Consider the following 21279-nt stretch of genomic DNA (forward strand, 5'->3'; position numbering starts at 1 on the left):
TAGTATCCATGAGGACGCGGGTTGGATCCCTGGCCCCCCACTCAGTGGGTTAAGGATCCGATGTCGCTGTGAGCTGTGGATCCCGTGTTGCCGTGGCTGTGGTGTAGGCCGGCGGCTACAGCTCCGATTTGACTCCTAACCTGGGAACCTCCGTATGCCACAGGTGTGGCCATAAAAAGGGGAGGGGGGGGCGAAAGCCCTTTCCTTTGCTGCCATGGTCCCAGCAATGTCCTTGCCCTCTTGGCCCATGAAGCCAGTGCCGCACCTCCTTGCAAACCAATCAGGGGTCACCCCCTGTCCCCTGGTAAACTCTGCTGCTGGGCAAACAGGATGCGCTGTGTGCTTGGAGCCTTGGTTCCTTGGGTGCTCTGCTTCCTAGCCTTTGCCGCCCTCCTGGTTCCTCCCAGCCTGAAAGACTTTGTCGCTAAATTACTAAACACTGTGTCTCTCCAGATCGCAGGGAGTGGGAGGGAGCCCTTACCTTGACCTCTGTCTCGGCAAAGCATTCTCTTCTAGTCATTCCTTCTGAGCATGTCCCCTCTTGCCTTCTGCCGGCCCCCCTCCTCCTCCATCCGTCCATCTGTCCATCTGTCCTGCAAGTGGAAGAGTTCCTACTCCTGCCTCTCCCTTCGTTCCTTCCCCAAACCCTGCATTATGTAAGTGCCCTCCCCTCTGTCCTCACCCTGCCCTTCAGAGCCTTGGCTGGGTCCCCTCAGCCTTAAGTAAGCTGTCATTCAAGGTCTTGGCATGACTCGCTGCCCTGAACACCCAGGATGGGGCTCTTAGGAGCGCTGACCATTTCGGCCTGTGCCCTCCATATAGCGCTTATGCCCCCTAACAGGCCGGTAGGGTTTACTGATCTCACTTTTCAGCTGAGGAAGCCTGAGCTGAGAAAAGTTGTTCACCCAGGGCTTCCCAGCTGGTCCCCAGACCAGGTCGCTTCCACCACCTGCCTTTGGCAGGCTGCTCTGCCTCCTAGAACAGAGGCCCTTTGGAAGCCCCCTGGCCGCTCCTCACCTTGCCCTCCTGCAGCCTGTCCCCCTTCTCTCCCCATGGCTCCAGCCCAGCTCCCCGTCCCTGGTTCCTGGCTGCACGCCCGCCTCTCCCCCCTGCCCTGACAGCCCTACCCCATCCACCCGCAGTTGGGTTAGCTCTTCCACAGACCCTCATCTGCAAAGCCAGGAAGAATCTCTTCTTTCTGTGAATTCCCATTGTTCTCCATCCATGCTGATTTCATGGCATTTTTGCCTTCTATCTGTGTGATCAATAATTTTAAGTATTGGGGGGCAGTTCGCACTGTGGTGCAGTGGGTTAAGGATCCAGCATTGTTGCAACTGTGGTGTAAGTCATGGCCATGACTGGGATTCAGTCCCTGCCCCGAGAACTTCCATATGTCCCAGGTGCAGCCAGAAAAAGAAAAAATATACATATCTTTTTGGGGATTCCTCCGATAATAAGACTGCATACTCCCTGACAGTGGAACGGGTGCCCGATTAATCTCTTTGTTCCCCCTGAGACCGTGACAGTTAAATTAGATAGTAGAGTTTTTTTTTTTTTTAGCCAGAATTTTGTTCAGAACCCCTTTCCAGGCCCCTCAGTGCAGGTGCGGGGACCACAGGCCTGTCTTGAGAGGACGAACTTTCTAGGCATGACCAGCAGATGGCACAGTGGCTGCACTGCAGCATCCCGGTGTCTGTTGAGGGTGGGCCAAGCCGAGAGAGGGAACAAGGTGCTCATGAGTGCTGGACACCAAGGGAGTCCAAGCTGTCGAATAGAACCATCCAGCCATTCCTGATCATTCACAGAGGTGATCCGGTCTGCTGGGCCACTGTCTTCCACAGATCAGTCTGGCCAACAGGACGGGAGGCATCCCCCTTACCGCTGTCTCTTCCTCCCTGAGTTGCTCAGCAGATGTGTGTGCACGTTCTGTGCCTCTTGCGTTCTAGGTAGTAGGGGTCCAGATATGCACAGTGAAAGGCAAGATCTTGGCTCTGATGGTGCTCACTCTGCAGCCTCTGCTGAGACCCAGCTGAAGGTCTTGGAGACGGACCCAAAAGTCTTTGCTCTCCTCTGTTCCCCTGAAGTCACTCTTTCCTTCGCCCCCAGCACAGATTGACCCCTATGTTTTATGTCATCCAGTTGGGTTTCAGTTTAAAAAGCAAAAGGGGAGTTCCCATCATGGCTCAGCTGAAACGAATCTGACTAGTATCCATGAGGATGCAGATTCGATCCCTGGCCTTGCTCAATGGGTTAAGGATCTGGTGTTGCTGTGAGCTGTGGTGTCAGTCACAGGTACAGCTCGGATCTGGTGTTGCTGTGGCTGTGGGGTAGGCCAGCGGCTAAGGCTCCAATTTGACCCCTAGCCTGGGAACCTCCATAAGCCGTGGGTATGGCCCTAAAAAGACAAAAAATAAAGCAAAAGGCCCACCAGGCAGTGTGCTGCTGTAATTGCTTTTGTTTCAGCCAGGATTTTTTGTGGCCTTACTGCTCTGATATTCCCACTTAATCAATAATTGGGTGTGTTCTATTTACAGTTAAAGATATTAAGTTTCAGGAAGGCCACAAAGCATGTTACTATTACACAGGTTAATACATGCAGAAATATACATCATTCCATCATGTCTCTGTATCGTCATTCCATTATGATCAAGATCAATGCCAGTACAGTTTAAAAAAAACAAAACAAGTCCAAGATTGTGGCAGGTGCCTGTAGATAAATTCCACAAACCCTGCTTTGTTGCTGGAGGTAACTGTGTCACAAGGTAGGCCTAACCTAAATTTATTTCGTTAAAATTACATTTAGTGTTTAGAAACATTTCATCTGCAAGGGGCAAGTGAGAGTATGAGAACCATAAAGTATGATCACTTAGAGATCTCAAAAATCACACGTTGCTTGTTTGGAAACAAGGAGAAGTTACTGTCTCTGACAGCGGCCCCCCCTTATGGCCTAAGGCCTCGTTGAGTACACATGGGACCGCCGTCTCCCCCTGACCCCTAATCCCTCCATCAGCCTGGCGCTGCAAGACGGCATTCAGTTCCATAAACCCATGCCAACCCCTGCTTCGGTTTCAGGAGGATGGCAGTGGGGGATTAATTTGAGATGCTGTGTGAACAGAGACATCCCATGTTGTGTAATACACAGTGCGGAAACCTGGTTTGCGAGGCACTTCGGTAAAGTTCAGTTTTAGGAAAAACATGAAGCTTGTTCCCTCTGATTTTCATCATCTTACTATTTTCCCAGGTGCATTATAATCTTTGGCCACAGTTAAGCCCCAGGCAGGGGTCAGTCCGTCTCCAGATGCTCAGCAGTCACCTGTGCCCCAGATCACCACTTGACTCAGCACCCAAAGTGACTGCTGGCTCCACGGGACGGGTTTCATTTTCCCTGTGATTTGGGATTGTGTCACCCTGGCCACCATGAAATTGAAGCTACGCCCCACCTCCCTCGGGGAGACAAGAAGATCCGAAGTAGACTGTGTCATCAACAGTCAGGTTTAATGTGACTCACATCCCTCGTGAGGGCACTGTCTTCACAGGAAGTCCTGCCCTTGTCTGTCCTTCAGAGATTCTGCCTCTGGTGATTCTAGGTAGGAGCCTGTGCCCCCAAAAAAGAAAAAACAAACAGCCTTATTTTTAGGTGCACATCTGGCCATTCGGGGGCAGCATTTATTCTTATTTCTGAGTCACCCACTGAATCCAGTAGTTTGGCACTTTGAGCCCTCAGAACCAACCCCTGAGACCTCCCGCACAACACACACGTCACCTCGGTGACTTCCCATAGTGGCATGAGGCCTTAGTTCCCATCGTGCAGAAGGAGGTGCTGTGGAGACCAGACTGTCTAGAGTTACACGTAGGTAAGGGTCTGCCCAGGTTCAAACCCGCTTCTGGTTCACGAAAAAGCAAGTCCCATGCCTCTGTGCCACTGTCCCCCACCCTCTAAGCTCTGATTCCCTGTAAGGATTTGAGTTTTGAGGTCCCCTCCAAGGCCAAGTTCTAAAGGAGCAGTCGGAGATGGCAGTCAGGCCCCTCTGGTCACAATGATGGAGGCACATGTGCCCTGTACCACACACCCCTCATCAAAGTGGGGGCTTGCAAATGGGCGGTGGTCGGGGGCTCCAGGTCCTGGCTGAGGCTTCAGGAAAGGACCCTGAAGCCTCGCACTGATGGGGTTAAACCCCCTTTTGTTAATTACCTGTCAACAAACATTGCAAAGGTGTGAGTTTATAATTAAGGAAGGTCAAATTTCCTCTGAAAAAAAATGCTAACCTAAAACAAAAAAGGATAGGAAAATCACTGCTAAATTCCATTTCAGAAAGCAACAAAAGCACACAAAGGTTTGTGATTTGCTGAAAACTAAAAACATGGCTGGGGTTGGGAGTGGGGGGAGCGAATTGTACAGGCACCTACATTTAGGATAATTTGTAGCTGATCAGGATATCTTAAATGTTCAGGCCTTGGTAACACGAGTCATACCCGGCTGCTCCAGCATTTCCAGCCTCAGGGCTCGGTTCTGTCTCACTCTTGGCTCCAGAACTAACAAGTTGCCTCAAGTTACCCAAACCCACCATACAGTTTCTGACTCGATACACCCCCAAACCTGCCGAGGTTTGGCTCATACTTACCCTCAATCTTGTTGTCTTGGTTCAACTGTTACTTTATTTTTTTAATTAATCGAAGGCAGCCCTACCAGTCAGCATGACCCTTCTTTCTTTTTAAGGCTACCTCTCATTCACATAGTTGAAAGATCTGTACACAGGCTGAATGGAAACTCTTCACTAGGTACTTCCTCTGGTATGTGATAAGTGGAACTTGCCCCAGAACTCTCTCTAATTTGAAGGCCTCAGTCCCAGTTAGAGTGTATTCCTGGAGCCTTTAAGTCATGCAAGGCCATGTGTGAGTGTGTGGGAACAGGTGAACAGTGCTGGCTTCCTCCAAGGACGACAGCTGAGAATGTGGCTCTGAAAACTGCCTGGAACATCTTCCTTTCTAGTAAGGCTAGAATGTGACTCTTAGGTTTAAGCCAGCATGCCTCTCCTCTCTTCTTTTCCCCCCTCTGAATGGGAAAGAGAGATTTTTGTCCTTTTGAATCAGAGCCTTTATCAAGGATTTAGTTCCTGAGTTTATCATTTCACAGAAAGTGGGTTTCTGTGCAGACTCCGGTAAATTCACACGAAGATTTGTTTTCTCACCTTCAGTCATTAGGCTTTTCCCAAGATGAAAACATGGCCTTTTTAATAGCTTTATTGAAGCATAATTGATAGCTGATAAACTGCACGTGTTTCAAATGTAGTTTGTCGGGGTGTGACCTCCAGCTGCATCCTTGAAGCCACCACCACAGCCAACATAGGGAGCGTGCCATTGTTCCCGAAAGTGCGCTCCTAGCCCTTTGTGAGTGATGTCTGCTGACCCCAGCCCGTCCCCGGATAACCACTGAGCTAGTTCCGGTCACTGCAGATTAGCCCGTATTTCCTAGAATGGTATATAAATGGAATCGGATGGTATGTCTTCCTTTTTCTGCCCGACTTCTTGCATTCAGCATAGTTGTCCTGAGGCTCATCCACGTCACCGTTATCAGTCGTGTGTTCCTTCTCATTGCTGCTTAGTGGTCCCCGGGGTGAACCCACTGCAGCTTGTTTGTCCATGCACACACGGACGGGCATTTAGGTTGTACCTCATTTTTTACTATTACAACTAAAACTGCTGTGAATATCCCTGTCGACATCTTTGTATAGACATGGCTTCACGTCTCTTGGGTTAATACTTAGATGTGAAGTGGCTGTGTCACTTGCTAGGCACATATGTAACTTTTTAAGAAACTGCCAAAATCTTAAAACGTGACTGTACCATTTTTACCTTCTTGCCAGTGGTGTGAGTTCCGTTTGTCTCCCATCCTCACCAGCACTTAATTGAGTCAGGTTTTTTTTAAATTATAGTCCTTCTGGTGGGTAGACAGCTGTATTTGCTTGTGGAATAATTTGCATTTCCCTAATGATCAGTGAAGCTGAGCATCTTTTAATGTGCTTATTTGTTATCTGTATATCTTTACTAGTGAAATGTTGATGCGGATGCTTTGCCCATTTTTTAACTGGGTTGTTTTGTTGTTGTTGAGTTTTGGAAGTTCTTTATATATCCAGAATTCAAGTTCTTTATCAAATATAGGCTTCACAAAGTTTTTCTTCTAGTTTTCTAGTGGCTTATCTTGTCATTCTCTTAACATTGTCTTTCAAAGGGCAGCTTTAAAGATTGATGAAATATAATTTATCGATTTGTTCTTTTATGAGTTGTGCTTTTAGTGTTGTAGCCAACGTATTTTTGACTAACTGAATGTCACAAGATTTTTATCTATGTTTCCTTCTAGAATTTTTATAGTTTTAGGTAGTACATTTGTGTCCATGATCCATTTAGAATTAAGTTTGTATATCAAGTGAAGTATGGATTCAAGTTCTTTTTTTTCCAGCATCATTATTTGAAAAAACATTTTTTAAAAGATTTGTTTCTGATTATAAAAGTAAGACATTTGTAAAACACAGACAAATATAAAGCCTCTATCCTGCTAATTTTTTGAACTTACCTAGGCACATTTAAGGGTATTGTAGGGGGAATAGGCGATAGTTCTAAGTGTGTATTTTACAAAACCTGAATCATAGTATATTCTGTATCCTGCTTTTAAAATTTTTGGCATTACAGCAGCATTTAATCATATGATTTAGTATTCTAAATGTGTGGTTTTTATTTTTTAATTTATTTTTATATTTTTTTCCCGCACATGTGGCAAATGGAATTTCCAGGGCCAGGGATCAAATCCGAGCCACAGCTGCAACCTGTGCCACAACTGCAGCAATGCCAGACCTTTTAATTGACTGCACCAGAGCGGGAACTCCCTATGTTTTTATTTTTTATTTTTTCAAATTGTATTGAAGCATAATTGACTTACAAAGTTGTGTTAGCTTCAGGTGTACAGCAAAGTGAATCCGTCTTACATCTGCATATATCCTAAATGTATGGTTTTTAATGGCTGCATAGTTATTCTATTATATAGACATATCATACCTTACCCCTTTTATGAGACATTATCAATCTTCTTAAAATATGCTTTAAATGTGCTTAAACTTAAATCTCTCTCAGTTTTTAGAAATAACTGGTCAGGTCAGCATGCATGTACACTTAAAAGGCTTTGTATATTATTTCCACAACGCATTCCAGGAAAGTTTCAACAGTATACACTCCCAACAGCAATAACTAAGAAATTTAATTTTTTAAATTAATTTTTAAATTATTTTTGAAGTATATATAGTTAATTTACAATGTTATATTAGTTTCAGGTGGACAACATAGTGATTCCCTGTTTTTATAGATTATGATCCATTTGAAGTCATTATAATCCGTTATAAAAGTCATTATAAAATGAAGTCATCACAAAGTCACTGTTGGTTACAGTCCCCGTGCTGTGAATTACATCCTTGTGTCTTATTTAAAAAATTTAATTTTTTACACCAAGTTTTGCTTGTTTGGGGAAAACCCTGAAAGATGCCCCGGACTAGCCCTCTCTTGTCCTCTCAGCATCTAACCCTGGCAGCTGTCCCCAGGCCCAGCACCTTCTCTTCCTGCGTCCTTACCAGACTGTCACCCTTCTGCCTGGCTCTGTTGACCCTGAGAAGGTTAGACCAACTCCTTGCATCCTTTGCTCCTTGTACCAAGAAACCTGCCAGGATCCCTCTTAGGTCTGTAATTAAGACAGAAAGCCTCTCCCTTTTTTCAGACATGGTTTGGCCTTGTCCCCTTTTTTTGGAGGGGGAGGGTTGTGCCCATAGCATGTGCAAGTTCCCAGGCCAGGGATCAAACCCGCACCACAGTGGAGACAACACGGGATCTCGAATCCACGGAGTCACCCGGGAACTCCCGCCTTGTCTCCTAGAGTGCTCCCTTTGCCCCTGCCTCTTTATCCTCAGCACCCCAACTTTCTCCCACTGGGCACCTCAACTTCCCCTTCACCACAGCCCTACCGTTTTTCTTCTGGTGCAGAGCTCTTCAAAAGGAAGTGTCTCCTCTCCTCACTGGGGGTCCTTTCCCTGCCGCTCACCTGGCAGTGCCCACTGAGGCATCGGCCTCCTTGCCCCCACCCTGCCCCACCCCACGTCTTCTTGCTGAAGTGTGGTGTCTTCATTCCTAAGCGATGACCTCTACGCAGGGACTGTGGGTGTTCAGGACTCTCAGCAGCTCCGTCTTCCTGTGGGTTCTGCCACCTTTTCCTTCCTTCTTGAAGCTGCCAGTGCCCCTCCTCCTCCCGATGGCCTGGCTTCCTCTCACGAGGGTCGATGGTCTGTAGGCGCCACCGCCAGCCAACCGATAGCTCGGTTTAGCTCTGCCTGAACCCGCACACGCTGCTCAGCCATCCTTGTCCACCTTCCTGCCCTCTCCTTTCTTAATATTATCAGGCACACAGGTGGCCTCTCTCTAGGGCTTGTCTTTGCTGGTTTTCAGCTCTCTGCTTGGAGCTCCTCTGGCCTGGTTCATGTCCCCGCCCCCTCGCCCCCACCCCAGTGCTTGTTCTCAGTGCTGTGGACGCTGCTTCTCATCACTAGTGCAGGAGTGTTCGGGTCCCAGCCATCGGGCTCCTCGCTTTTCTCATCTGAACCCTCACAGCATCTGTAAGGGTTCACTCCAGCCAGAGCATCACCTGGGAACCTCCTTCCAGCTAACTGGCCTGCCCCCACACTGCTTCCCCCTTCTCTCCTTACACCTTTCCGGGCAGAAGTCCATAGTACTCCTTTCCTTTTCTGAACCTACTAGTTTATCCCATAGAGTATTGTTTTTACTGTTGGTTTGTCACTGTAATTCCACCTTACGGCAGCTTTTATTTCATCGTCACATTGCTTACCTTGACATGAGGTGTCTTTCCTGCAGCTGCAGCTCAAGCACCTGGAAAACAGGGCCAGTGCATTAGCATCCACAGCGATGCAGGTTGGCTCCCTGTGTGATAGGCGCTGGGAGCATTTATTACATCAGCGTGCGTTCTTTGTCTTCATAGAGTGATGGTCCCGTGTCACTTCCTCTGGACCAGGGAAGTGAAGCAGGTGTTCTGCCCAGAGCTTGGGCGCCCGCTTTCTCTCCTTCAGTGTCTCTAATGCTTCGTCACCTGCACAGCACAGCCAAGGTGAGGACAAGCCACACATTGGGACTTAGGTTTTCCTTTGTGTGCAGTTGAGTGTGGACTTGCCACCTGCAAAGTCACTTTCAAAACCAGGAATAGCCTTATCATGAAGACCAGCTCAGCACCTGGGCCACCATCCACTTCCGTGCTCTGCCTCAGCTTTGGGGCGCCCAGGGCTACACCCCTCCCTGTGAACACACGGCCAGAGGGAGGCACTCGACCGGCAGGATTTCTCCCGTGGCCATTTTCAGAACAAGATAGACGCCGCAAAAGGTTCCTCTGAAAACTGGGTTCCACGGAAAACTGTGGGTGTGTTTAGAATATAAATGAAGAAAATAAGCAACAATTTTCAGAAATGGCAGTAATCTTGGAACAATATTTTACCAAATAAAAATAAAAACAATCTAGATGATTTCCCTTCAATTCAGGGGGAGAATAGATACATCTAGGTTTTGGTTGGTTGTTTCCTTTTCATTTTCCAATGTGCTGCAAATATTTTGTTTGTCTCACTATTGTTCCTAGCAGAATTTGAGGTAGATTTTTTCCAATAAAGTGTAAAGAATATGAATACGTGATAATGAATAAAAAACAGTTTGGTTCATATGCGTTAACCAAACTGGGGCTGACTTTTGGAATTTCAAACTAACTCTTCTTTTCTTTTTAGGTTGCCTCTTGGTGCTGCATTGGCCGTATTTGGCACCCAGAATGCTTCATTCTCTGATGGTCTATTAATAAGGTTACCTTGCTAGAGTTTGGAGCAGGGCCCCAGGTAGGTGGCTTTTATCATTATATGGCATGGCTTTCAAAGTGATCGGTTTTTTCTAGTTTCTAAATAATACATGATGATAAAACTTTGAAAAGCCTGCCACATAATAAGCATGCCACTTACTCATTTTAAGATGCATCAAACTGTGTTGTGTCCAGTAGGACTTCGTGAATAGTGCTGGGCACGGGGAAGGATTGGAATCCTTGCAAGGAGTATTTTTCCCTTACTTTGTGCATAAAACGTGGAGCTGCTGTCAAAGCTTATTTGTTCATGTTCCTCAAATAGCCCATCAGATAAACTCTTAAGCTCTTCCTTCTCCAGTCTTGCCCAGCGTGGCCGCCTGTCCCCTGTTATCAGTACATGTCTTTCTGTCTACGAGGAGGGACCTGGTTGACTCGGGCAAGGGGGCAGGTGGGTAAGCTCTGCTTGCTGGGATGGGGCAGGTGCTAGAATGAAGTCAGTGGCACGGAAGCAGTTTGCTAGCCTTGTGGGGAAGAGGACACCCTGGGGCACCTAGCTCTCCCAGCCTGCAGGTGCAGCCCAGTGGCACAGAATCGAGGTGTAGCCATACTTGGAAACCCAGGCACACGTGGATTTGGCACCAGGTAAGTGTCAGCAGGACCTTCAGTACAGGACTGAGGTTTAGGGGCCAGGACCCTCAGCCCTTGGACAGGGAGAACAAAGCTGGCTGTGCCCAGTGCCAGAGATGGGCTCAGGGCCCTAAACCACCAGTGGCAGGTGGGGCCACGCCTGGGGGAGGAGGCTGGGCTGGAGGCTGAGAGCCAGGCAGGGTCTCACGTGCTCGTGAACAGAGCTATGATCAGATAAAGGGCCCAGAAACTAATCTGCTGCAATTGTCTGGTCACAGCATGCTTTGAAGACTAAGTGTGAGAATCAAGTCAGAATAAACTTGCCATATTATAAATATTATAAATGTTCTTACATGTCGAAGAAGATGTCCGTGGCTTTTTAGTGTAATGGGTTATAATTTTTTTTCATGTTCTGTTTCATTGTAGTCCTTACACTTGTTTTGAATGAAGCTTTATTTTGGCAGTTAGGAGAAGGAAAAAAATGGTCACTACTTGGCCTCCTCCATTTATGCAGATTCTCTCCTTTTTCCTTCCTCTTGTATCTGTAATCAGTCAAACATTTTCTCTGACATTTTCGACATCATCCCCCCGTTTTAATATCACATAAGAACATCTTCTTGAAAGCTTTAAAATTTTACGCTGTTCCTTTTTCTTTTCCATAAAACGGCATTCATTTCCAAACCATAAATCATAATGAATACTGGTTATGAGTGCTTCCTGGGCTACAGAGCAGAACATTGGGTGGCAGCAGTGTTCTGAACATCCAGGCCACCTGTGGGCCACCCAGGGGCCTCTCCCTTCCTGTCAGGGCACCTTCAGGCCTTGAGCAGCAGGTGCCCTATCTCCCTAGCTTTGGACACTCCCGGGCAGAGACAGCATGGGTTCCTGGTGGCTGCCGTGCTCCCCTAGGTTTTCCCCTCCTCAGAACTAACCCTTTAGCTCTCCAGGGCATATCTTCTCAGCTTGCTTTTAAACTCACTGAAATTTCAGCAACCCCAAAACATGCTTACCTGCTTGTTTTGATTCCTGAGGTTCCTTAAAAGGACCATAGTATGTTCCACAAATATTCCTCCAGTGGCTGCCACGTGCCAGGGCACTGACCAGCTGCCAGGATGGGAGAGTGACAGTGGTCTCCTTGTGGCTGAGTTTCCCATCCCGGGGGGAGAGGCAGGTGATTTCAGCAGGAGCTCCCCAGGCCGCATTAAGGGTGAAACACTCAGGGAGGCAGAAGGCTGAAAAGCTTCCCTCTGAGAAGAGTTCACTCTCACTCGAGTGTAATAGGTCAAGGAATATAATTATCAAGTCTCTTCTAGTTGTGACAGCTGGGGGAGGGCCCGGTCCCCTGCAGGTGGTGGTGAGCAGCCACCTCGGACTTGACCACCTGACCTAGAACTGATCCTATTGGCCTTCAGCTCTGTGGGGACGGAGAAGTGGTTTTGTCTGGACAGCCCCACAGGCACAGCTCAGGGAGCAGGTGTGGGGCCGTTGCTTGTATGCCTGAAGATTTTGCGCGCGCACACACACACACACCCCTAGCATTAGGCACAAGCCTACTTTTAAAGTGCACTTTACTTTGAAATGGCTTAAAACTAATTCTCCGCATGGGCTTTTGTAACGAAGTGGAACTTTCTTTTCTTCATCCCTTTTGTGTACTGTTGCTGCCTCTCATCTGAATTGACAGATGCAGTTTGCTTGCTTGGGGAGGTCAGACTTGAAGCTTGGATTACGCTATATTTATCATTTTAATAGCATTAACCATCAGGGAGTTCCCCTCATGGCTTAGCAGAAACGAATCCTACTAGCATCCATGAGGACATGAGTTCGATCCCTGGCCTGGCTCAGTGGGTTAAGGATCTGGCGTTGCCCTGAGCTGTGGTGTAGGTCACAGACACAGCTGGGATCTGGCATTGCTGTGGCTGTGGCATAGGCCTGTAGCTGTAGCTCTGATTTGACCCCTAGCCTGGGAACCTCCATATGCCTTGGGTGTGGCCCTAAAAAGCAAAAATAAATAAATAAATAGCATTAACTGGCAGTGAATGGAGGCATGCCCTCCAAACATTTGGGGTCCTTCCATGTGAACATTTTTATAGTGGGTGTTAAGCATTTGTCTTGTAGCATCAGGAATTTAAGGGGTCAGGGGTAGTAAAAACATAAAAACAGCTCATCACAGTTTGGGATTTAGGCAGTTTTCAGATTGAGCCAACTTGTGAATTATTTACTTGATAATCCTCACCTGAGCACCAGCATTTTGGAACTGCTATTTAAAAAAAAAAAAAGAAAAACCTCTAAAAATAGACTTTTCTTAAGCAATTTTGCTTTGTATTCAGATTTCACTGGAATTCTTTGTTCTCGCTCCCTCCTGCAGACATCACTGCTTCCCTTTTGCACAGTTCTCCTCTCATTTCCTGTTTGTAAATACTGATGTCCCACGTGAAGAGAGTGAAAATACCCGAGTATACCACCTACCTATAGTTTTTAGGGTTTTTTTTTTTTCATTTTGATATGAATATACAATCATAGGGAAATTTTCCACATAAGAGTTAAAACGAAAAGATAACTTCTAAGTCATGAATCATTAAAAAAGAGCTTTTAAAAGAGAAAAAAAAATGTGTTAACCTAACATGACATTTTTGCTCCACAAAATAATTAACCAAGGAAAATATTTCTGAATTGAAAGATACAGTGTGTCTGAGGAGTTCCTATTGTGGCTCAGCAGTAACGAACACAACTAGTATCCATGAGGATGCAGGTTCAATCCCTGGCCTCACTCAGTGGGTTAAGGACGCGACTTGGATCTTGGATTGCTGTAGCTGTGGTGTAGGTCACAGATGCAGCTCAGATCTGGCATTGCTGTGGCTGTGGTGTAGGCCAGTAGCTACAGCTCTGATTGGACCCCTTGCCTGGGAATTTTCATATGCCTTGGGTGAGGCCCTAAAAAAAACAAAACAAAACAATGTATTTGAATATTCCATCTTCAGATCATCTGTGCATTCTCTATGGGAACTCTAGTCAATGAAATAAGTAGCCACTCCAAGTTCAAGGTGGCCCAAAAAGAAACACCTTCATTGTGGACGCAAAAGAGCTGACCTTGGAACCTGTTGGTTCCACTTTGGAATTCGTTGACTTTTTCTTCCTGGTTCTTAAAAACAAATAGGTCTATTTCCTTTCATTTCTTCATTGGCTTTTATGATTTTTATATTAAATATAAGCCTGTCTAAATAGCAGTAAGGCTAAATTGTTTGGTAAATTTCAAAAGGATTGTCCTAGAACTGCAATTTAAAGGATTGCTCAGAAGTTGAAAACATCGCATTCAGTCATTCAAAGAAGGCATCCTTCTGGTGGATTGATACTAGTTAACTATGACATCTGCTATAGGAAAATCAGTTCTGTAAGTTTTGGTGTTCCTAGTGTAAATGGGTTATTTGGGTGCCTACCGACGACTTGGTCAGGTCAGGCGCAACCCTGTTCTTTACGCTGCCTGCTCCATCCTGTCCTCTCGCGGCATCCGCAGCCCCTCTAACCTTCTAACCGCCCAGCCATCCTTCCTGCTCCATGTCAGGCGTGGATGCAGGTGCCAGGCATGTTTTCACTTTCAACGTTTTTATTAGGGATGGGGACCAAATTGATATGATACACACTTGTGCTAATTGATTCCCTAGCGGGAGGATCCGTTAGAGGATGCTCATTACTATAGTTTTAATTTACAACTTTACAAATAGCAGTTCAGAGTTTCAAAAGTACCTTTCCAGTGGCTTATTTCATTTGCTGGACCAAATTGTATCCATATTGTATCATTTTTTACTTCAATATTGATATGTACAGTCTGTCCTATGTCTATTATGGTGATTGAGCCTATAGTTTCCTTGCTGGAAAACATTTGTCCTGCTTTTATTATTTTCATTCATTCAACAAAAATTGTACTTCCTTTTGTGGGAAATACCAGTGAATAAACTAACACAACTCCTGCCCCAATGTTGCCTATTGTCTATTTTTGATTCTGCCTTAGATGTTTATACTTGCAAGGTATTTTTTCTTTTATTAATAAGTGATTTTATAGACCTACAAAAATGGAACACTGTAAAAATTTCCACATTATCATACAGGATCAAAGAAAGTGTTCTAAGTAGGCTGTTACCCTCACTTCACAATCGACTTCCATTATGTTATCTTGTTAATAATTTCTTTCACATTATTCAGAGCTTTATTGTGTTTTTATACATGTGTAAATTAATGTAGTAACTACTGATAAGTTTCCTTTTGCAACCCACCTGTTTGCCTGTTTTAGGCAAATGTTGACATTTTCTGAATTATTTATGAATGGTGTTTGATAATTAGCATAAAGGAGAATAAAGCTTTGATTATGACGAGATTTGCCCTTCATTAGCAAAGTATATGTTTGACTTTTCACTTGTGCTAATTGATTCCCTAGCGGGAGGATGCTCATTACTATAGTTTTAATTTACAACTTTACAAATAACAGTTCAGAGTTTCAAAAGTACCTTTCCAGTGGCTTATTTCATTTGCTGGACCAAATTGTATCCATATTGTATCATTTTTTACTTCAATATTGATATGTACAGTCTGTCCTATGTAAAAGAATTATTGATGCAGGTAAGTATTGTACAAATTCACAGCTTTTAGAGAAATGACTCTCAAAACTGTGGAATTTAAAGTAGAGAAACAATTTTCAAATAGGCCTGTTCTTTTGCTGTCAACCTCGTAGAAATTCGTCTTAGTAGACCCTCTGATGTCTGATTCATTTTGCTTGTTATTTTTCTGTGTGAGTCACGCTTTTAGAATGTAAAACACAGGGAGATAATGCACCTGTGTGCACGCACACAATATTCCCTTTAATTATTGTTTTTGTGTATGCCAAGTTGCCCTAGGAAAAAAGTCTGTTCTGGTACCAGCAAAAACTGGGCGGGTATTCTGAGGGTGACATTTCATCGTAGGGCAGATTGAAATGGGTGTATGTACATTTTCTACCTCGCTCCACAATTCTCTAGATCAAGACAAAGAAGAACTTTAATCATCTGAAAAGCGGAGTAACCAATCTTTATTAAAAAAGAAAAACCAGAGTACACATTTTGTGGCAGACTTTTCAGAAAAGCAGTTCCAATGCTTTTTTAAAGTTTCTCTCAACACAGTATCAAAGAGAATACACGGGTAATGTTAGGTGACATTTTTAGTTTGGGTGACAACGAATGGAAACTGAATAAACTTATGTTTATGATACCAACCCAAAGAATAATGAACTCTTAAACAGCTTCTGGTTTCCTTTGATTGAGGAAATAATTAGCAGTCCTTAGAAATTATTTGACCAAAATGATGAGGCTGAATTTAGGGCAATTAACCATGACTTTGGAATTATGTTTTGTGATAGAATAAATGAAAATGATGTCTGTTATTTTATTTCAGGCTGTAAAATATGTAACCAGGATAATTTGTAGACTATTATAACATTTCAAATCAAGATAACATGTAATTTTAAACTGTACTGAAATATTTTGACTCTAAAGGATTTTTATTATAGATGCCATTGAACAGTAAGCATCAATAAAATTGTTATGGATGCATTTCAGATGCAGTAGAATCTATATTGGTGGGAGAAAGAGAAAAAAATATAAGTTTATTGTTCACTAGTCAGCTTTGGTTTTAGATTTTTTTTTTCTACCCAGAATGCTACCCACTCAGACAGATATGTTAGTTATCATTTTAACTGCTATTTAAATTACTTAAAATTTACAAACTGTCTTTATTGCAAAGAAGCTTTTTACATCTTAAATGTGTTTCCATTTGAGGATCATTTGGGCAGCTGGGATAGAGAAAATAGGCACTATCCCCTACTCTTGCCTTTTAAGTGTAATGACAGGCTTTATCCACTTGCAAATCGGTTCAGCCTGCTCTTCTCCTAGAAAGCAGTAGAATAAGAGCGAAGTAGCTTAAGGCACCAGCCCCTTCTCGACCATGTATATGCTGTAAGGCTTCTCTGGGCCTCTCACCTAAAATGGATCTGGTGATAAAAGCATCCACTCCGCAGGTCCATTACATTCCAGGGAGGTGATAGAACTGAAAACACTCTCCACCTGTAAAGTATTTATATTATCAAAATAGCACAGTACACAAAATAGGCTTTCATATTCCTAATTACCCTACCAAAAAACTCAGTGTGTGCCCTGGGCAAGTAAGTATTTACAAAGCTAATTTCATTATTTTGCAGTTTTGATGTGCAGAATTCAGTTCTTCCATTTATGCATGTCCTGTGCTTTACCAAGAAATGGAGCTTTTGCTTGAACTTTTTAAACATCCTTTATTAGTCTAAATTTTTATTTTTCTTGTCTTTTAAACTACAAGAAAAACGCTGCTTTCAAATATACCCTTAGTACTTTTGTAATGATGCTTGAATGCCCTCTCTTAAATATTTTATTTACACATCATCCAATTCTTAAAGTAAGGGAAAATTCGATTTCAGGGGAGAATAATTAGATTTGTGTTTAGAACATTAAGTAAAATGGTTTTCACTTAACTTGTCTTTGGTGAATGCTATTCTTTTTTAACTGTTTTATATTTTCCTTCTCAACTTCTCATAATCACGATTTTTAAATGATCATCTTTCAAATATTCAGGGCTGGCTAATCTCTCTGTGCCCTGCATGCTCTATAATAGATCATTCCATCTTTTCCTGCTTTGGGACTATTACTCCTTTCACATTTACTTGTACAGTCAAGAAGTATTGACAGATTATTTTTCTATACGTGCACTTAGTTTACTGAGGCTCCTCCTCCTAAGAGGTGTTTTAAGACGCTTTAAGCTTTTTCAACCACGAGCTCTTAAAACCAAATGATGCTTTCTTCCTGACACCCCTTCTCCTGAAGCAAACCTATATTTAACTTCCCTTGCATGCTTTTGAAATCTAAGAGTTATTGCCACATTTCAGCAGCGCTTGCAGCATTCTGAGGAAATAAATTGGCAGGTATCGCAGGTAACACAAATGTGGCTCAGAGAAACCTGTGTTGCACAAGCGCGTGCAGTGTGAGCCCAGGAGGCCCACTCCCCGGGAGCCTGCTGCTCCGTGGCAAAGGCCACAGGTGTGCTCTCCCCGGCAGAGACCTGAGCCTGCCTCTCCCGGAATATTACCTAGCTTCATGAGAATTTGCTCCGTTTGGTCTACAAACGGTAACCCTCGTATCCATTTCTCTTGGTGGGCAAGTTAGATTTTAAAAAATTACCTTGAACTTGGGAAAAAAAGTGGGGTGTCATTCAGCATCACCAAATGCCATTTATCTAGGTAATACTGTTTGACTTTTTGTTTCTGCCTTCGTTTGATCATGTACATGTGCTTAGAACTAATAAAGATTCGCCATTGGTGAAACTTAATGCATGACTCTTCAGCAGAGTATGGAATGAAAGCATGTATCCTGAAATTGCCATTCTTTGACCCTTTATTTTCCATCATTTATGGACTGGTTCCATTTAGAGTGTAGTCCATTCTTATTTTTTGTTCCGTAGATTGGCCACAATGGGAAGGACCGGATTCCGCTCTCTTCCACGAAGAGTCAATGGGACTGGCTAAGATCAAGGTGTGAGGCTTTTCCATCTGTCATCAGGTATGCACTGCACAAAAAACACTACCATTCTCTGCATGTATCTTTAAAGTATTTGATGGATAAGCATATCATGACTTCAGATCTTTATTCAATGTTGAACTCACAACCTTATATTTATCCTGTGGTTTTAAATTGAGTTTTGTAATGTATCAAGATACAAAGATATTGTTAGCCATGAAAAAATTTCAGCTGGTCTCAGAACAGTGTAATATTTGAAATCTGCACTTCTTCATTGCTCAGTCTGTACATCCAGAGATAACAGAATTCTTCCATTCCTTCCTGTTGAATATCACCAATTTTAATAAGATCAAGCATGGGTTGTTTCGTGGTACACTTGCAGTACATTTTTTTTTTCAGTAACTTAGAAGTTGGCATTGTCCTCAGCTAGAATTCTCTGCCCCATTATGATTGGGTCTCATAACCCAGGAATGGCAAAATATGACCAGTCTTTGAAGTATTTTCAGTTGTTTGCAGTAGACAGGGATTTAGCCACTGTGCATTCCGTGTTGATTTTACAGCTGGAAAATTGATCCGCTTCTTTCCCACAGTGTTTTAAATAGGTGCACAAAGGCATCACCTTAGAAAATCAGACCGTCAGAATTACCCTCTTTTCCTCCTTTGGCAGAATGCTTTATACCAATTACAGTGTCATTACTGGTTACAGCAGAATATTTCTGAGAGAGGCAGAGAAGCTGTCTCTTGAACAAAAGCATAACAGGAAAAGAGCTAGTCCTTGAGTCTCAGCACATCTGGAACCAGAGGAAACATACTGTATTAGCGTTTGTGACGTCAGTTGCCTTAACTGTGTTATTGTCATGTTTAAACCACAAAGGAGACTCAGGCAATTTGAACAGCATGAAGCATGAATTTGAACACCTTGCCTGCGTCTGACTACTGAAGAAGAAAGGCTATGTGAACCAGACACCAATTAACTTACCCACACACTTTACACTTTAATCAGATGAGTGGATAATTGCTATATTTTGCCTGTTTAGTGACAGCTTCTACATTAAAATATAATAGGATCGATTGTAATTTTCACTTAATTTTGCAAAAATGTCAGTTAGGAGTTCTCCTCATGGCTCAGCAGAAACAAATTTGACTAGCATCCAAGAGGATGCAGGTTCAATCCCTGGCCTTGCTCAGTGGGTTAAGGATTTGGCGTTGCCGTGAGCTGTGGTGTAGGTCACAGACATGGCTCAGATCCAGCATTACTGTGGCTGTGGTGTAGGCCAGCAGCTACAACTCTGATTCACCCCCTAGCCTGGGAACCTTCATATGCCAAGAGTGCAGCCCTAAAAAGACAAAAAAAAAAAAAAAAAAAAAAAAAAAATAGGTTACATTTGGAGCCCCTGCAAAAGTAAAACTGAAATCTGCTCTTTAGGGCAAGTGTCCACTGAAACACAAGTCATATGAAGAAATTGGTTTTCATCATTTTCTGAATATATAATAGGATGAAATATCCAGTCCATCAGTAGCTGATAACAGTCACTTAGCCACATTCCAGTTTTCAATTTAAGAATCATATCTTTTTGAAAGAGGTTACCAGTATTAAAATTTCTTTGTCTCCTAAAAATAACTTGCTAAACTAGCATTCATGAATTGTGAGGAATCATTTAACTCTTATATCAATTGGATCTGCAGGAAATTGGTTTCTTCCTCTGAGAAATACAATTGCTGACATTTATGATCACTTATCCACGAATTTGCAAAGGTTTCAATCCATTTAGAAGTTTTGGTTTAAGTAGACTTACTCTTGGCCATACATTCCATCTCTCACAGCACTCTGACACACCTCTGCACTGAGGCATGTCTGCACAGGTACTGTGCTCTAAGCCACCAGACCCACTGGTGTGCTCACTGCCCCTTGGGTCACAGGTGTGTCGGACACTGCTCCCCCTGCTCGGACTGGGCTGCCCAATGCAAGCACCACTTTCTGTGATTTGAAAAAAGGTGGGGAAAATTACTTCAGCCAAATCATTTCTTTCCCCCAAGAGACAAAAGGCCACAATCCTCACCTGTCAGAGCACCAAAAGGTTTTACCCATTTCAGGAGTGCCTGTTTTTATGAAGACAATTCTCTTCTTCCCTGGACCCAGAAATCCCTGTGCATGTGATGATACTGATATCAAGAGTCACTCTTCACCTCGGGTGACGCGTTCAACTCTTTCAGGCCTCTGGTGTCTGCATTGAGTGTTCCTTCCTTGGACTAACTGGCTCACAAGGTGCCTAAAAGAGTTTTCAGTTGCTTATATCTTCCTATAACAGAGAGCGTGACTAGCGCCGGCTTGCACAAGTTAAAATGATTTTTAGACGTTAAGATATGTGCAGAAACATTTTTGCATTCTTAGATATATATTCTCTAGTGCCTTGTAAAAACGCGAAGCTTTAATAATGCCACGTTGACCGTCCTATGTTGATGCTTCCCGAGAGCTCCCGAAATCGCCACTGCTTTCCCCAAGTGCGACGCTTATCCAGTGGGATTTCAGGGGACCTGTGAACTGTCCATTCTGAGCAATGCATTAAAATGTGTTTGACAAATATAAAGACGCCTACAGATATTACATCAGACCAGCTGAATCCATTTTATGGTTTCTTTTTTTTTTTTTTAATTCAAAAGCATCACGTAGCAAATAAAACTTTAAAACATTAAATCTAGTTACAAACTAGTTGTTTCTTATTTTTTTTTCCAGTCCCCTTTTGCTTTCTTTTACGACCACATGAAACTTGAGAAGCCACCTAAAGCTAAATCACTTAGTGGAGTTGGGCAGTTCCCAAGTGTCCAACAAGAAGGCCTGGTTTAGGCTGCGATGGCCACTGTCATTCCTGGTGATTTGTCAGAAGTAAGAGATACCCAGAAAGTCCCTTCAGGGAAACGTAAGCGTGGTGAAACCAAACCAAGAAAAAACTTTCCTTGCCAACTGTGTGACAAGGCCTTTAACAGTGTTGAGAAATTAAAGGTTCACTCCTACTCTCACACAGGAGAGAGGCCCTACAAGTGCATACAACAAGACTGCACGAAAGCCTTTGTTTCTAAGTACAAATTACAAAGGTATTAAACTCTATTTGTCTTTCAGATTCTATTTTCTATTTTGTTGGCCGTTTGAAGCCACTGTAAACGTTACCTCTTTGTCTGCACATCTTTCCGCTGATTTGCAGAGAGAAA

At 43.6% G+C, this 21279-nt stretch overlaps 1 protein-coding gene and 1 long non-coding RNA gene across 4 annotated transcripts in view; one reads left to right on the forward strand and one right to left on the reverse strand.

Annotated features, from left to right (window-relative positions):
• Positions 1–21279, forward strand: part of PLAG1 (PLAG1 zinc finger) — a 50134-nt gene that overhangs the window by 21637 nt on the left and 7218 nt on the right. For 2 of the 3 annotated variants that reach the window (XM_021089354.1, XM_013996756.2), the window contains 2 exons: positions 18017–18114; positions 20807–21165. In XM_021089354.1, coding sequence (XP_020945013.1) covers positions 20924–21165 — 242 coding nt within the window. In that variant the 5' untranslated portion in view covers positions 18017–18114; positions 20807–20923. Of the gene's footprint in view, positions 1–18016; positions 18115–20806; positions 21166–21279 lie in introns of those variants that run through there. The other variant, XM_021089355.1, reaches the window with a different exon arrangement.
• The window catches only part of LOC110260293, a 75770-nt gene continuing 72598 nt past the window's right edge, over positions 18108–21279 (reverse strand). Inside the window, exon 3 of the long non-coding RNA XR_002343324.1 lies at positions 18108–18863. This is a non-coding gene — a long non-coding RNA (uncharacterized LOC110260293). The remainder of the gene's footprint in view (positions 18864–21279) is intronic.

Source organism: Sus scrofa, chromosome 4, assembly GCF_000003025.6.
Source record: "Sus scrofa isolate TJ Tabasco breed Duroc chromosome 4, Sscrofa11.1, whole genome shotgun sequence".
In the NCBI taxonomy this organism is placed as follows: domain Eukaryota; kingdom Metazoa; phylum Chordata; class Mammalia; order Artiodactyla; family Suidae; genus Sus; species Sus scrofa.